Here is a 17,138-nt window from a genome sequence, read left to right on the forward strand (position 1 = left end):
CTTCCCAGAGCATGGTAGAAGGGGGGAGGAGGGGGATCCTGGCCTAGGGCCAAAGGCTGATATGCTTCAGTTCCAGGGATCCCAGGTGAGAGATAACCTGGAAGGACCCCTTCTAGATAATTTGGTCTAACATCCTCTGTTTAACAGTTCAGAAGGGGAAACTGAGGCACAGAGAGGAAAAGGATTTGAATGGAATATAAAATAACTCAGGAGTAGGACTGGGAAAAAACCCCATGTCTCCAGTCTTCCTGGTCACATTTTTCTCATTGTGTCCCAGTGGCATCCCCTCTATCTCTCTCAGTATCTACAATTGTCTCTTTCTATCTCTGTCTGTGTCATGTATATATGTCCTGTTCTCTCTCTGTGACTCTCTCTCTCTCTCTCTCTCTCTCTCTCTCTCTCTCTCTCTCACACACACACACACACACACACACACACACACACACAGAGGAAATTCCCAGATTGCTTAGAAGCTTCAAGGAGATGCCTTACAAGTCCCTTCCAGTTCTATTTCCATGTCATTGTTCTCCTTATTCTTAGAAACCTCAGATACCTCTTGGGGACTTGGTTTCCTCACCTGTAAAAAATGAGAGGCTTTGACCGTATGGCCTCGGGGGTTCCTCTGCTCTAGAGCTCTGAGCCTGGCAGGCCACACATGCTCCTTAGAGTGGTTTCTACTGGACATGGACCATGTCTCATCCTCTGTGACCTTTCTCAGTATGTGTCCAATGACCCTGGCATGCTCTGAGCCCAGGGATACAGGAGAAAGATGCTGGTCTCTCCTCCTTAGTCCTGGAGTCCATCCAGCCTCATTGGCTCCCTTCCACCTAGCTGGAGCGGAGGTTCTCTGCTGGGGGAGAAGAGAATAAGGTCAAATAATCAAACCTTCCCCATCCCTGGAGCTGGAGAAATTAGATGGGAGGGAGCTAGCCACCAAGGACTGGAAAGTAAGAGTCAGCCTCCAGCAAGGAGTCAGTAGCATCAGCAGCAGCAGCGAAGTCCAATGGAAAGAATTCATTTTCCAAATCCATGTTTCCAACGCCCTCCCATCCCTGACATCCCCTGTTCTAAAGCCCCACCTAGCTCTGACGTTCCCTATTCTTAGCCCCCTCTCAGCCCTGACATTCCCTGTTCTAAGCCCTCTCCCAGCTCTGATATTCTTTGTTCTAAGGTCCCTCTCAATACTAACATTCTGTGTTCCCAGGGCCCTTCCAGCTCTGATGTTCTCTAAGTATAGAAGTCCAGCAGCATCTGTCCCCCATTCCTGCAGTGGGGAGTGAGGCTTGCCAGGGGGCAACTGGTAGAGAGCTGGGGTGAACAACACTGGCCCCTTCTAATGGACACCATATCCCAAGGATGTCTAGAGCCAAATTTCCAAGGTTATGGACTCGGTGGGACTGAGTAGGGAAGCATGACCCAGCAGGCTGAGCTCAGGAGAGTGACTTAGAAACACCCCCTCAGCCCCTTGTTGACCAAACCCAGGGCCTGAGGTGTTGAGAGAAGGCAGACCTTGGAGGGGACCACCCAGGGACTCCCTGAAGAGAAAAAACTGATAACAAAGCATCTGAGAAGGAGCAATGAACTAGAAGGCATGAGATCTCACCCCCACATTGACTGGCTGTTTATCCTTGAGCAAATCAATTCCCTTCCATGCATCCCAGCTACAGCCTTTGAAAAGAGGCATCATGGCGCCTGTCTGCTTCCCTAGAGGCAACTGGGAGCCAATGAAGCTTCTTGAGCAGGGGAGCATATGCATGGTAGACCAACTTTTTAGGAATCACAAACTGCTAATTATACAAGGGAATGACCGAAGAGACTGGAGGTAGGAAGACCTCTGGTTGGGAATTTCTTCAGAAGCTAGAAGTTGAGGTGAAAGATTATGAGAACCTGACCTTGGGCAGATGCTATATGAGTGGTGAAAAAGGGATGCAGGAGACATTGATATTTCAGTAGAATTGAAGACCCTTGAGCCATCATTTTCTACTGTAAGACCATGCCCCCCTCATTTCCCTGGACCTCTATATCCTCATCTGAGAGTCATAGATCACATGACCTCAGGGATCTCTTCAAGTCCTAAGTGTACCCTATTGTTCCCCTCTCCCCACACACCCCAATACAGGAATTATTCATTGTGTCAATGACTCCTCCTTGGGTTGCCTAAGGAAGCCCAGGGACCCCCTTCTCTTTAATCATATTCTTAAATGTACAAAATAAACTATACAGGATTACAGAGGAAATCAATCATATCAAAATAGAATTTTCAGAATATTTTTTAAAAGGAACTCAGGGGGGCAGCTAGCTGGCACAGTAGATAAAGCACCAGCCCTGGAGTCAGGAGTACCTGAGTTCAAATCTGGTCTCAGACACTTAATAATTACCTAGCCGTGTGGCCTTGGGCAAGCCACTTAACCCCATTTAAAAATAAAAAAAGGAACTCAGGGATTCCAGCTTAAAACCATTTGTCCTAGGAAAAGCAAAATCCCTGAAGCCAAGGACTATTTGAACTTCGTCCTTGCCTCCCCAGTGTCTAGCACACTGCCTGGAAAATTAATAAATGTTTGTTGATTTTAGCGATAGATGAACATGATTTAGAAATGCCAGCATCTCTTCTATACCACCATTTTGTTGTCCTCTTTTTTAGTTTCAACAGTATTTGCTCTTAGGATGAGCTGGTTTATTTGGGTCTCATACTAAATTCAGCAAACTCATTTTTCCTCCATTCTTCATCCCTTGTGCCCAACTTTTATGAAAGGTTTTTCAAAGGAATTATTTTGTTGTTCTTGGTTGCTATGTATCTACACTAGGCAAGAAGACCACATATTTGTTGACTGAAGAGGGTTCTGCATTCTTGTTTTACCTGATTTTGATTTTTGGTTTCTGGACATTCTGAATGTCTTCTCTGAGTAATTATGTTACTGCAGTTGAAATTCTATGGGAAATGAGAATAATCAGAGTTGGTATCTTGTCCTCTATCCATTTCCAGATTACCATTTTTCAGCTTGCCATTTTAAGTCTTTGATATTTGCCAGGAACTGAATTAACCACTGAGAGTTGATGTAAAAGAAGAAAGATAGTTAGTCTCCTCAAAGAGCTTCTAATGAAGGAAGACAAGAACACACCACTGAGAACTGAAAGGGAACAAAGTGGGAAGAAAAGCTCTACCTGGAGGTCATGGTGGAGCCTGGAGAGAAATGGAGACCTGGCTGACCCGTGCAATTTTCTTAAAGTGGAGATTCTGGGAAGAACTAGCCAGTCAAAGGAAGGGCCACATGGGCAGAGAATGCTTCTAGTGTGAGAAATCCAGAACTTCCAAGGTGAAGAGGCTTCTGTGTCAGGGTAGAGAAGGTTTTGGGTAGTTAGGTGGTACAATGGAAGAGGTCTGTGACTGGAACCTGGAATACCTGAGTTCAAATTTGGCTTCAGACACTTATCAGCTCAGTGACCCCGGCCAACTCACTTAACTATATTTACCTCAGTTTCCTCATCTATAGTATGACCTGGGAAGATAATAGCAAAGCACTCAAGTACCTTTGCTAGGAAAACTTCAGTCTCAAAGACTGAAACAACTGAACAGAGAAAGTCCAGAAAGTCAGAAGAGCCTGAGACAATGAAGACTGATGAACTTGTCTGAGTAGATGGGGTTGAAATTATTGGAGGAAGTGAATAGAGACTGGAAGTCAGAAAAACTTGAGTTCCAATCCCAACTCAGACACTTCCTAGTTGTGGGAACCTGAGTGAGTCACTTTGTCTGCCTCAGTTTCTTCATCTGTAAACTGGAAATAATAAAAACCCCTCCATCACAGGGCTATTGGGAGGCTCAAAGAATAATATTTATTTTAAAAAAGTCATTCAGCACAGTACATGAATAAAAGCTTATTCCCTTCCCCCTTTCCTCCTTTCGCCCTTTCCTATTGTAATTACACAGCATACCTCTTCTCCTTCATCTAATTCCATGTTGACTCTGTCTTTCTCCTGCCAATCCGTCGGTCTGACTGTACACTCAGACAGCTGCCCGAGACATGCCTCCCACATTGGCAGCTAAACATTTCTCGTCTGTTAGAATAAAGTCGATTTTCTTTTCTGTGATGTTTTCATGATCTTCAGGCCTCCAGATCTGGAATGTTCTTTCGTTCTTTAACTCTCAACTTTTATTTTTCTCCTTCCTTCCTTTTACCCCAAGCATCCCCCTACCCTACCCCCACCCACCACACATTGAAATTCTGAAGTTTTAAGGCATCTATCCACTTGGCTTGGAGCATCCTGTTGGGTTCTTTTGTCAAATGTGTCTACTTTCTCATCCTCCGCAACAGATGTTGGCATGGAAACTGTAGTAACCTTCATGGTGGTCTTTCCCGCTTACGCTCGTCCTGAGCTTTGCAATATGAGATGACCAAATGTCCCATGAAATGATGTTTCTTGTTGCCTTTGGATGCACAATAAAACCAGTTCCACCAACGCCTCCATTGGTCTCTCCAGTGAGAACCTGAAAGTCCTCCTTCCTCCCCAGCTGAAACATCCTTCTGCCTTCAGCTTTCATTTGTAGTGAGGGCCAAGGGTGGCAGCATTTGGGTCATGGAATATGGCCACTCATTCATCACAGAGGCAACAGCTAATTTCATGTATACAAACTTTGTAAAACCTGTGGGATTCTGAACTCCTTCTGCTACCCTCCCCCAACAATCTGCCATTGTCCCAGTGGAAGCAAGAAGGGGCCGTACAGGATGGAGGGACATTTTATATCGTTCTCTGTTTCACAGATTTCCAAAGAAAAAGAATCCTGCTCAAACAGCCTCTGATGAGGCTCTTTCCTTAACTAGACTGGTGTATAATCTGAGGCCAGTACCTACCTCCCTGGGAAGCTTGCCAGTAGGGTGGGACCTCCCAGAGCTGGCAAGCTGTACACACAGACTCCCCGAATCCAGGGTCACATCCTGGCCAGGGTGAGGTGTCAGGGGAGGAAGTGAGGGGAGTAATAAAATAATAATTACTATAATTTAAAAATAGATGAGCCCTTGTGGTTGAGAGAACATTTGATAGGAAAAAAAAAGCAGCTTTACATAGGGTAGTAATGAACCCAAGATGATGGGTTTAATCTGTGACTGACGTTTAGAGACTTCATTTCCCTCCCCAACTTAATAAATTCCGAGTCTGGCTACAGGAGTCTTCCAACCAGTTATAGACTGGACCCTGGGCCTGGTCATAAACTGACCTCTGAACTTGGCTTCAGTCTTAGTCTTTACTTTGAATCCAGACTTGGGGCTTGCCTTGGACCCATATTTGCCCTCTGTCTGAGCCTAAACCTAAGACTGAACCTGAATATAGTCCCAAAGTGACTAGTCTGGGTGTAGGCCCTGGTCGCAGATGGAGGCCCATCCTGACCTCCTCTCACAGGTCCCCTTTCCCTACCCATTCTAAGTCATGGGCTTGGCTGGGCCCTAAGTGAGGAGATCAGGGAACCATCTGTCACCACCTGCTCTGAGTTGTGGGCTGGACTAACTGAATAACAGTATGCAGGAGTGGTTGATGACTACATCAGCCTCTCTCCCCCAAGCACTGCCAAGATATCAGGGCCTTTTTAGGGTAGAGGTGGAAGGCCTGGTTTCTCTGTTGTTGGTCAGAGGAAGGCAGCCAGACTTGGGGGCCATATGGCCCTAGTGGGGCAGGATTGCTAAGCCTCCTCTGCACAGGTCTTACTAAAATCTGCTCAGAAACTCTACCCCTATAAGGACCAGCCCCTTGTCCTATTAGGCAGAATCCATGTGCAGAGTGAAGATGAATGGTGTGCCCTCCTTGGATGCCCTGCATCATCAGCCTGCATCTGATCTCTCCAGGCTCTACCCAATCTACCTTTTCATCAGGGAAGAAGCTTGGTCTCTACCAACCACAACCTCATCCCTCACTTTGAAGCTTCATTTACATTGTTCCCTCAGCCTAGAATATCCTCTGACCTTCTCCAGCTATAGCAGCCAATGCTAAAATTGGACTCATCCTTCAAGGTCCAGCTTAGATGCCCACCCTTCCAAGATTTCTTCCCTTCCTCCCTTCCTCTAGCTAAAAGGTTTTCCTCTTGTATCACTTTGCCTAAGCTTTTGGGATCCTTATCATGTCCTGACTAATGAAAGCATTTTTATCTTGCTTATGTCTTATCTTCTTGGGTCGATAGTGAGATGCCTAAGAACACAAAGACAGATACCCCTAAGCAGCTATGCTATGATCAAAGGTGGGACAGATCAGGCTCAGGACTCATCAGTAAAGGACATCAGAGCTCATTGATTTATTCTTTGTGGGTGAAATACCCTGGTTTCTAGGAGATCGATTCCTGGTCTTCATAGCCCCTCCTCCATTACTCTCTGTTAACCCCTGGCTTCATAGATTGAAATGACCCAAGGTTGGCTCTTTTCAGTTCCAGCCCCCGGAGTTCCCAGCCCCCTTCTCCAGATCCTGTTGTGACCCCAGCTCCCACATTGCCACCGATGGAGCAAAGCCCATCTTCCTCATTGGCCTCCACATCTCCTGGCCCAGGGGACGAGGAAGAAGAAGACGATGACCTCCTATCACCCCATCTCTTGCTATCTGACAGCCTGAGTCAGCTGGAAGAGTTTGGGCGACAAAAGAAATGGCGGCGGAAGCATCATAAGCAACACCGGCCACGACAGTTTAACGATCTCTGGGTCCGGATCGAGGACAGGTGAGTGCTAGAGACCATTATTCATTGGACCACCATTAGACCACCATTGAACTATCAATGGGCTAGGCCCTGTCTATGGCAGATGGTTCTAAGACCTCAAGTCTTAGAACATGTATATACATTAATAGAACCCTGGGGTCTTGGAAATCATTCAGTCTACCCTTTCCCCATTCAGTTTATAGTTGAAGAAACTGAAGTCCTAGAAAGGTGGCATGACTAAGAATTAGATAGTCCAATGTCAAGGACATCAGAAGTCCACCCTTAAACTCTATATGCCAGCCAGATTGGTCTGCTAGCTGTTCTTTGACAATCCCACATCATCTCCCACCTTTGCTTCTTTGCCCAGGCATCCCCAAACCTGGAATGCCTTCCTTCTCTTCTACCTCTAAGATTCTTTGGCATCCCTCAAGGTTCAGTTCTGATGCTTCCCTCCATAGGACACCATTCCTGGCCCTCCAACTTTTCTATGCTCTCTTCTGCTTCAGATGATCTTGGATCTACTAATCTCTGTCCCCCCACCTACTCTGCCCCCACCCACAGGAGACTGCAAGCTCTGGGATGACAAGAGACAATACTCCAGTTTTGTTTCTATATTCCTAATATAGAAGGCACACTCATTGCCTTGAACTCTGTCTTCTACGAGCCTCTAATTATAAAAATGGGGAAAACAGATCCAGAGAACAAAAATGATTCTTCTAAAGTCACAACTAATTTAAGTCTGGAACTCATGCCTAGTGATTCTTAGCCCAGGGCCCTTTCCTCTGGACCACACTTTCCCTAGAATTGGCTTCAGGAAGGATTTTCCAAATCAGATAAATAGATAAATGGAAGAAAAGAAAGGGAAGAGAGAAATAGAGAAGAGAAAGGAATGGGGAAAAGGGAGGGATAGAAGGAGAGAGGAAAGGAAAGATAGGGGAAGGAGAAATAAAAGATATGAAGGAAAGAAAGGGAGAGGAAGAAAGGAATGAGGGAGAGAGAAGGAGGAAAGGGAGAGAGGGAAGGAAAGGAAGGATGGAAAAAGGAAGGAAGGATGGATGGAAAAAAGAAGGTAGGATGGATAGAAAAAGGAAGGAAGGAAGAAAAGAAGGGAGGATGGGAAAAGGAAGGAAGGATGAAAAAGGAAGGAAGGAAGCATGGATGGGTGGTAAAAGGAAGGATGGAGTAAGGAAGGAAGGAAGGATGGAAAAAGGAAGGATGAAGGAAGGAAGAATGGTGAGGAGGAAAGAAGGGAGGAAGAAAGTTGGAGTCCTTCATGGGGCAGATTATAGTTAGTTGGAAAGTCTGTAAAAGTTGCATGGGTCAATCCTGAGAGATGCTAGATACTTTGGGAATTCTTGGGCATGCATTTCCTGTGACATATTTGACTAGTGGTCCCACCAGAAGTCCTGTTGGCTCCCAGAGGGAGACTAGTTAGAAATCCCTATTTCCTCCCCAGAAGGCAGAGTCCTGGAATTTGGACCTAGGGCAAAAGGATAAATCGAAATGGTTGCTGCTTTTATCCAGGACCAGAAATAACGGCGTTCTCATCTTGGCAAGAATCAGAGCTGGAGGTCAGCAGGGCCTGGGTCTGCCTGCCATAGTCTGGGGGTGTGATGACAGATCTCAGGGGACTGTTGCCTTGGCTAAAAGTTCTCCCTTCCCCAGACCTTCTTGTGAGACAACATGCTGCCCTGGCTAGGGGAAATTGTTCCTCTCAGCCCAGAGATCAGGGACATGGCTACTCCAAAACTAAAATGGTTTCCCTTGATTTGTCCCAGAATGAGGAAAAGGGATTTGAAATCAGGTGACCTGGATTCAATTCTGACCTTGTTCTCTATCATTTGTGTAACTTCAAACAAATCACTTAATTCTTTTTAGCCTCAGTTTCTTTGCCTGTAAAACAAAGAGGGACAGACATAATGGTGGGACCAGTTGACATCAAAGGGGTTTTCCAACTGTGACTCGCTTCCTTCAGGTATCTGTCATTCCACTATTGGGAATGCCTTCCTTTGGAGACACCAGATCAAACTCAACCAACTTCCCTAGATCTCACCAGTGGAGATTCAGCTCTTTTTTTTGGCAAGGTAATGCCCAAGGTCACACAGCCAAGTAATTATTAAGTGTCTGAATTCAGATTTGAACTCGAGTCCTCCTGGCTCCAGGGTCCATGCTCCATCCACTGCACCACCCTGAGAATCAGTTCCTTTTGCTTTGTTTTTGCCTAACAGAGGGTCTGACAAATAGAAATTGATTAGTAAATGTCTTCATTGAATGAATGAGTGAATGAATGAATGAAGTGAATAAACAAAGTGAATGAATGAATGAGTGAGTGAATAGCCAAGTGACCCCTCATCCGCATGCCAGACCCACTTTCTTCTTTTCAGTCCCTCTTTCCCCAGGATGTATAAACAGAACTGAAAGAATGAAGAGAGGAGCCAGGGGCTGTCAGGATGAGTTATGGGGATTGATAAGAAAAGCTAAGTGAGTCTGAGCCCCGTGAGCAGGAAGAGGACTGGAGGCAGGCAGGAGGGAGATTGTACATGACTTCCAATGTCTTAAAGGCTCAGAGGGAGAGGCAGGAGGTCAGTTGGACTCCATGAAGGCCATGGGACTTCTCTGGAAAAGTCTATTCTCCTCCCTGAGTCTCAGTCTCCTCCTTATCTGAAGAATGGGGAGAGGGACAGCTTCTCTGCTTGCATCACCAGGGGATGCTTTGGTGTCCATTCAGTGTGGCTCTAGACTGTGCTTGCTGTCTAGTTGGTCCTGGGTTGGGCCAGAGATAAAACATGAGAGTGCTACTCAGGTCCGGTGAACTTCAGGATGCTTGGAGGGCAAATTGTCCACATCTGAGCCAGAGGAAGAGAGGAGCCTGTAGGCTCCACAACCAGCCAGGCTGGCCCATCTCCTTCCTCCTTTGGCATCCAGCATTGGCACTGTTGAGGAAACAGGGTCAGAGACATTCCTTGGCTTGTTTAATCACACAACCAAGTCTAGACCCCAGAAAAGCCCTAGGGATGTGACAGGGAGCTCACTACCTTTCAGCACTGCCCATTCCACTTTGGGATGGATGGGATTATTGGAAGACTAGACCTCCCACAGCTCTAGTGTTTATCTCTCTCTAAGTCATGAGTCACATCATATCATTTTCATTTTATTCCTTTGTATTCTCAGGACTCAACCCAACTCTTGGCCTGTAGTAGGGTCTAAATATATAAGTGCCCATTTATGGATATCACCCCAAATTCTAAACTGGGTGCTAAGAGAAATGAGGAGATCCCTTTAAAAGAAAGGGTCTCCAAACTGAGCCTTGAAGGAAGGTCACATTTGGAGCATCCAAGAGGGGAGTAAAGGTATAGCTGGCATCCAAAATGGTGTGAACAAGATCCCAGGGGTGGGTATTTGCTAGTAATAGAAGGAAAGCCTGTAGAGGAAGGATGGAAAAGAATTGGGGGTCACATGGAAGAAGGGAAATTGGAAGGGTGGCTAATAGAGCACTCTGTCCCTCAGTTTCCCCAGCCTGCTAATAGATCTAAGACTTCCCTTTGCCCTCCCCCAAGGGATTATCTATAAATAAGGGCCTGGTTCCAGAGGTGAAGCTCCTGGGGTGGCAGGAGATACTGGAGCAAAAGGCAGTATCCCATACTAGAGAACATAGTACATTTCCCTTCCCTCATCCCTGTGTATTGCTGCCTCCCTCCCCATCCTCTCTGGGACTATCTCTTTCTCGGCCTCCTTTCATTCTCTGCCCACACACGGAAAGCCCACCCAAGCTCAGAGTCAGCCACTGGGCTCAGGAAAGGAGCAGTGACGTTGCACTTAATTAGTCACAGCCCCCCCCCCCACAAACTCTCCCTTCACACTGCAGGACCCAAGGAGCTCACTCAGCATAACCCAGCTCTCTCCCATATGGTCTACAAGCCTATGACCGACTGTGGGAACTGAGGTTTTGGACCACAAGGAAAAACATTTATGCAGTGGGAGATGGCAATATCTCAGAGCTTACCTTTAACTCTTGTGACCAGAAATGGCTGCTGGCATCAGGAAGTAGTGAGGCTCCCATCCCTAGTGAGGCTGCAAAGGGGATGTCTGAGCTCTGGTAGTGACCAGGGTCTCTCTTGGCTCTGGGAATCTGGGATTTCCCAAATCTGCCCTCTTTACACTCCCTGTCAGAGATGGAAGCTAATTAAAATGTGGGCAACTGGTGTTGACATGGGCAAAGCCCTGGAGTCAGGAAGACCTGGGGAGCAATGTAACCTCAGATACTAACTAGTTGTGTGACTCTGGGCAAGTCACTTACCTTTCTTTGCCTCAATTTCCTCATCTATAAAATGGAAATAACAATAGCAGCCTCAGAGTTGGAGAAGCTTCATACGTATCAGATCCAAACCACAGCTAAACAAGGATCTTCTCCACATTGTCTACCTGAAAAGTGGTCCTCAGTGGTATTGTTATTCCCAGTATTTGTTACGTATGAGAAAACTGAGGCAACAAAAAAGTTACATGATTTCTCCAGATCACATAGCTAGTAAATATCTGAGCCTAAATTTGAACTCAGGGCCTGTTAACTCCAGATAGTGCTTCAACCACCACACTACCTAGCTTCTGAGACCAGACCTCATCCCCTCTTCCCTGTGACAGCCCATCAAACATCCAAAGGCTAATGGCACCAGTTCTTCCACCCATTTCCCAGTTTTAGACCTCTCCTTCATCATCAGGGTCTCCATATACCATGCCCTCCCTAGAAGGCAGTATCCAGAACTGAACCCAACACTCCACAGCCAGAGGACAGGATGGGCATTCCTACAGTTCAAGATATCATTCAATATTAAAATTAAAATTTCCCGGCTAACATTTCATGAAGTTGACTTGTATTGAACTTATAGGCCACTCAGACCCCAGATTGTCTTCAACACAAACTTCTGCCTGCCTATACCATCCCTATCTTGTATTCATGAACTCGGTTTTTGGATTCCAAGCATGAGAGCCTTAGTGGTTCTCTCTATTGAGAGTTGCTTTACCTGACTCAGTTTGTTTAGGTGTATGGTCTAGGGCTCTGATAAGCATTGGTTCACTATTATGAGGAACACAAGAGTAATGAATCCATATTGCAGGAAGTTCCCTTTCATCTACAATGTGAAGGGACTGATTGTGGAGACAGAATTGACTAATGATGATGGAAATGCTGAGGGGAGAGAGAAGTGTAGACTGTTGTAGTTTGGACAAGTACCTGGAGGGGACAGAACTGGAAGGTTTGGGGGGGGGGGGGTTTGAACAGGTGGTGAGACTAAGGAAAAAGTCATTCACACTTACTGAGGATACTGAGAAATGGCAATGAGAAAGAGTGAACAGGAGGAGGCAAACAGGGAAAAATGACTCAAAAGACTCTGTGTTCAATGGAAAGGCCACTGGATACAAAGCCAAAGGTATGGGTTCAAATCCTGATTCTGCCATATCTCTAGGACTTGGGGGAAATTGGTTAAGTTTTAAAGACCTGTTTCTTTATCTGTAAAATTAAGGGATTGACCTAGAGGGCCTTTCAGGGATTGACCTAGAGGGCCTTTCAGGGTCTTTCCAACTAATAATCTGGATTCTCTGATCCTGTGTTAAAGATTAGACAATGTCAGGACTGGAACAGAGAATGTCAGGGCTGGGAGGGTCTTTAGAGTAAAGAATGTCAGAGTGAGAGGGATCTGAGAACAGGGAATGTCAGAAATGGAAGGCTTTATACACAGCAGATAACCTAATGGATATGTCCATATAATATCTAAGTTAAATGTAAGCTCCTTGAGGGCAGGGTCTACTTCATTTTTGTGATTTTCTGTAATATTGGTATGTAGCAAGTGTTTAATAATGATGATGATGATAAATAGCCAGCATTGCTGAGATACTTTTAGGTTTGCAAATCATTTGACATATATTATCCCATCCTTATAAAAATGGTGGAAAGTGGGTACAATTATCCTCATTTTACCGATGAGAAAACTGAGGCATAAAGCTAGTAAGTAAGTGTTAAGGAAGGATTCTAACTCACATCATCCTGAGTCTAGATTCAGGGTGCTGGCCACTAGCTGCTTGATGAAATGGAGTTGAAACAGCAGGTGATGGGGGCAGAGAACCCACAAACCCTGTCCTCTACAACCTCATCATCTAGGTAGGAAGATGAGGTACAACCACAAATTCCTTGGATCTCAGAGACAGGGCCATCAGGGATGGAGAAGTCTAAGGAGGTGGGGGCCTCCCAGTCCAAACTGGAACCTGCCTCTTCAGGGAGGGTCAAGGGTGGCTGAACCTCTGCCTCAGTGTCCCTCTGATACCTCTCAGGAGATCTGTAGGCAAAAGAGCAGCTTCCCCCATTGGCAGCTTGAGCAGCTGGGAAACAGTTAAGCTCCATCCTGCCTCCCCCAGGCCCCAAGAGCTGGGCGGGGGGCCAGGAAGGAATTTTTATGTCGCTTTTTCTCTGGTGCTCTTTTTCCTTTTCTGTTCATTAACCAGTGTGAAAGAAAATGAAATTGTATATTTAAGGGCAGCCCAGTGGTTGCAGACAAACAGAGGGTCTCCACAGGATCCTGGGGAGCCGGGCAGGGAATGTCAGGGGACTGGGGAGAGGGGAGGGAACCAGCCTTCCCTGCCAAACTTGGAGGGGTGCCTCATCTAGTGATTAGAACCCAGAAAAAGGAAGAACAGAGTCAGGTCTGAACCTCTTGTAGACTTCATAGCTGTTTGCTCAATCAGAGGCCTTGCATCCAGCCTGAGCCCAAAGTCCATAACAGCCTGGAGGACAAAGTAGACAGAAGATATAATCCCTTTCTATTAAACATCTAAGGAAATTGAGGCACAGAAGGGTGTGGGACTTTTCTAAGGTCATATCACTCAAAAAGCAAGCATTCATTAAATCCCTACAGTGAGCCAGGCCCTGTAGATTCAAAGACAAAAGGCTTCTTACCCTCAAGGAGCCTATGTTCTAATGGGGGAAGGGAGAGAGAAACCCTGCCCTCCAATCCCTCCAAGTCTGAGGAGGATCTCAGTGTACCCATGCATTGAGCTGAGGATGGGAAGAGGTAATGAGGAAGCAGATGCTCCTAGTGAGATCTACAGACTGGGTGGTCACTCTGGGGAACATCAGGTGGCAATGAGGAAACTTAGAAACCCAGTTAAAGCACCTTTGGGTGCTGAAAGATCTTAATCCCAGGCAAGCAGGGATTAACTCCAGACCAGGAGATGCTAACCCCATGGCTCTGGGTGCAAGGGGCGGGGCAGAAAAAAACCAGTGACATGGTACATGGGGGGAATGTCTAGACCTTGGGAACAGACTAGATGGAGGGAATAATTGGACCCACCCACCTGCAGTTTCCTAACAGCTGAGTGGGGTCCCCTGCTCATGGAAGGAACACTTTCCAGGGTTAACCTTGCTCTAAATCTCCGAGAGAGAGAGAGAGAGAGAGAGAGAGAGAGAGAGAGCCATCTTGATGTCATCACCACCTCGATGATGTCATCCACCACAGGCTGAGCCTAGTACCTACTCTCTGTTACCTCAATCTCCTTGTCTGTCATCCCTAGGCCACCCTGGAGCTTTGGCAACCAAAGCGGAGCTAATGCGAGGGAAGGGAGCCCCAGGCCCTGGGTCCAGCTTCTGGGAGCCTCCCCGGGACTGGACAAAGCCCAAGAGGCCTGGAGATCAAAGGAGAAAGGAAGGGAGGTCAGGCGATCCCATGGCCTGGTCCCTGCAGGCTCCCTTGGAAAGGCCTCAGCCTCCCCAGGCCCCCTGCTCCGAGCTCCCACTCCCACATGTTGCTCCGGCAGGTCCTTAGAGCTCTGGACCAGATGCCTTCTCCACTTAATTGCCTTTCCCTGAAGGAGGAGGGAGACTGGCCGTCTCCAAGCCCTCAAAGGAAAGTGGCCTCTTCTTAAGAGTGGGGAATTCTGAGGTCCCTGGGCTGGAGCTCCTCTTCTCCTGCTCCTAATAGCTCACATGTGTGCAGAATTTAGAATTGGAGGATGACACAAGGAGGAGAGAGGCTGAGAACAGAGAACAGGGAATGTTCGAAAGACCTTCGAACAGAGGATGTCAGCCCTGGGAGGGGCCTTGGAACAGGGAATGTCAGCTGGGAAGGACCCCAGAAACAGGTAATGGAGGGACTAGGAGAGGGCTGAAACTGAATGTCAGAATTAGAAAAGACCTTAGAATAGAGAGAGACCCAAAAACTTCACTTCCAGCTTTTCTGGGAGCATAGGAGAAGAGAAATTCTCTCTCTCTCTCTCTCTCTCTCTCTCTCTCTCTCTCTCTCTCTCTCACTCACACACACACACACACACACACACACACACACAAATGCACGCGTGCGACTTGAGGTCAATAATAAGAAAGAAATCCTATCTGTATCATTGAAATGGGAGGAAGGAGGAAGGGGAGAAGAGAAGAAATCGAGAACTGGAAGAGCAACCCCAAGATGGCCTATTTCTGGTTTATAAAAGAAATAAAGTCAAGGACAGTTAATGAAGACAAATGGATTACCAAAGGAATCTGGACAATTGTGGAATGGATCGTTACTAGGCAGACTCAAGAAGGAGAAAGTAGTCTGTCTACACTCACATGTGTTACTTTTTTAACACCATCTAGCTATCTGCCTTCCCCTTCTCCTTTTACCTTCAATCTCTTCCAACATCAGGGTCTTTCCCAAGGAGTCCTATCTTCTCATGATTCTGCCAAAATATTTACATTTCAGTTTTAGTATTTGTTTTTCCCATGAGTAATCTGAATTAATTTATTTAAATATTAACTGATTTGATTTCTTTTCTGCCCAAGGAACCCTCAAAAGTCTTTTGCAACAGCACAATTTGAAATTATGTATTCTGTGGTGCTCAGGTTTTCTTATGACTATTGAGAGTTTTTGTGGGGGCAGTTAGGTGGCACAGTAGATAGAGCACCGGCCCTGGAGTCAGGAGGACCTGAGTTCAAATCCAGCCTCAGACACTTAATAATTGCCTAGCTGTGTGGCCTTGGGCAAGTCACTTAATCCCATTGCCTTAAATAAAAATCAAATTAAATTTTTTAAAAAAGAAAAAAAAAGAGTATTTGTTATGACCAGAAAGTTATCTTCACAAAACTATTATTATTATTTTTAGGTTTTTGCAAGGCAAATGGGGTTAAGTGACTTGCCCAAGGCCACACAGCTAGGCAATTATTAAGTGTCTGAGGCTGGATTTGAACTCAGGTCCTCCTGACTCCAGGGCCGGTGCTCTATCCACTGTGCCACCTAGCTGCTCCGCAAACACTCTTTTGCAACAACCCACAAGTCTACTCTAGACCATCACCAGATAGTCAATATTGAAATCAGTAGGTAAATTTTTCATAGTCAAAGATGGAAAAACTCTATATGGTCTATTGAAACAAGACTTGGAGTTGGTTTTGACTTAAACTATGAGCTCCTTATTGCAAAGTTCAGACAAATTAAATAAAGGAGGGAAAGCATCAGATTGTATAAGTTTGGCCTAAATAATATCCCTTATGAATATAAAGTAGAGAAGATGAATAGTTTTAAGGGATCAGTTCTGTTAGAGTTCTGAAGACCTAAGGTGGAGTTGAAGTGTAAAAAAAACCCATTATTAGTTTCAAGAAACTAGTTTGAAAATTTCAACAATTGTAAAAAATAAGGGATACTGGGCAGGTCTTTGCATTTGAGGAATGATGTTGGGTTTTCTGCCAAAGTCCAAGGATTTTTTTCCATGTTCCAAGGGTGGAACTACAGAAGCTTTCAAGTGATAAGTCATCCAATAACCCACAGAGGCTTGTACTAGTTGGCTTTTCTCTGGTCAAGGGTACTGAAGCAATTATTTATCAATAAATAAAAAGCATTTATTTAGTGTCTACTACTTTTCTGGCATCGTGCTGGGTGCTGATGCTAGAAAAAAAGGCAAAAGAATTCCCTGCCCTTAAGGAGCTCACATTCAAATGGGGATATTAAGATGTAAAAAAACTAGTTATAAATAATGTCACCCAGGGTTGGCTAGGTAGCACAGTGGATAGAGCACCGGCCCTGGATTTGGATTTCTTAATCATAACTTATAATGGAGGATTGGCAGATTGCTAGTCAGAGATGGAATACTACCCAAGTCTAATCAGAATGTTTTTATCTGACATCTTGCAAATATGATCAAGCAGGCTTCAAATAAAGAAGGTTAGGGGGAGGGAGAAGACTCCCTGAGTCATCTCAAGTTAGATACCATAGCAAGTAGCCACAAGGAAGGAAGGACAATAACTGATATGGCCACAGATTTATAGGAGACAAAACCCAAGAAAGGGGACATTCTTTTTTTTATTAATCTTTTATTTGTTTTCCAATTATATACAAGAGTAGTTTCTACCTATCATTTTCTGTAAGGTTTTGAATTTTACAATTTGTCCTCCACCCTCCCTTTCCTCCCCACATGTTTCCATGCTATACATTGATCAAAATTGAATGTGTTGAGAGAG

The 17,138-nt window shown here is 45.5% G+C and overlaps 1 protein-coding gene across 3 annotated transcripts in view; it reads left to right on the forward strand.

The window, feature by feature from the left end:
• TRABD2B (TraB domain containing 2B) overlaps nt 1-17,138 on the forward strand; it is a 247,764-nt gene that overhangs the window by 214,278 nt on the left and 16,348 nt on the right. The window contains exons 6-7 of one of the 3 annotated variants that reach the window (XM_074221493.1): nt 6,404-6,688; nt 8,124-15,491. The exons of 1 other annotated variant lie outside the window; for it this stretch is intronic. In XM_074221493.1, the coding sequence (XP_074077594.1) occupies nt 6,404-6,688; nt 8,124-8,151 (313 nt within the window). In that variant the 3' untranslated portion in view covers nt 8,152-15,491. Of the gene's footprint in view, nt 1-6,403; nt 6,689-8,123; nt 15,492-17,138 lie in introns of those variants that run through there. One more of the 3 variants, XM_074221495.1, reaches the window with a different exon arrangement.

The sequence above is a fragment of the Macrotis lagotis genome, chromosome 2, assembly GCF_037893015.1.
Source record: "Macrotis lagotis isolate mMagLag1 chromosome 2, bilby.v1.9.chrom.fasta, whole genome shotgun sequence".
NCBI lineage: Eukaryota > Metazoa > Chordata > Mammalia > Peramelemorphia > Peramelidae > Macrotis > Macrotis lagotis.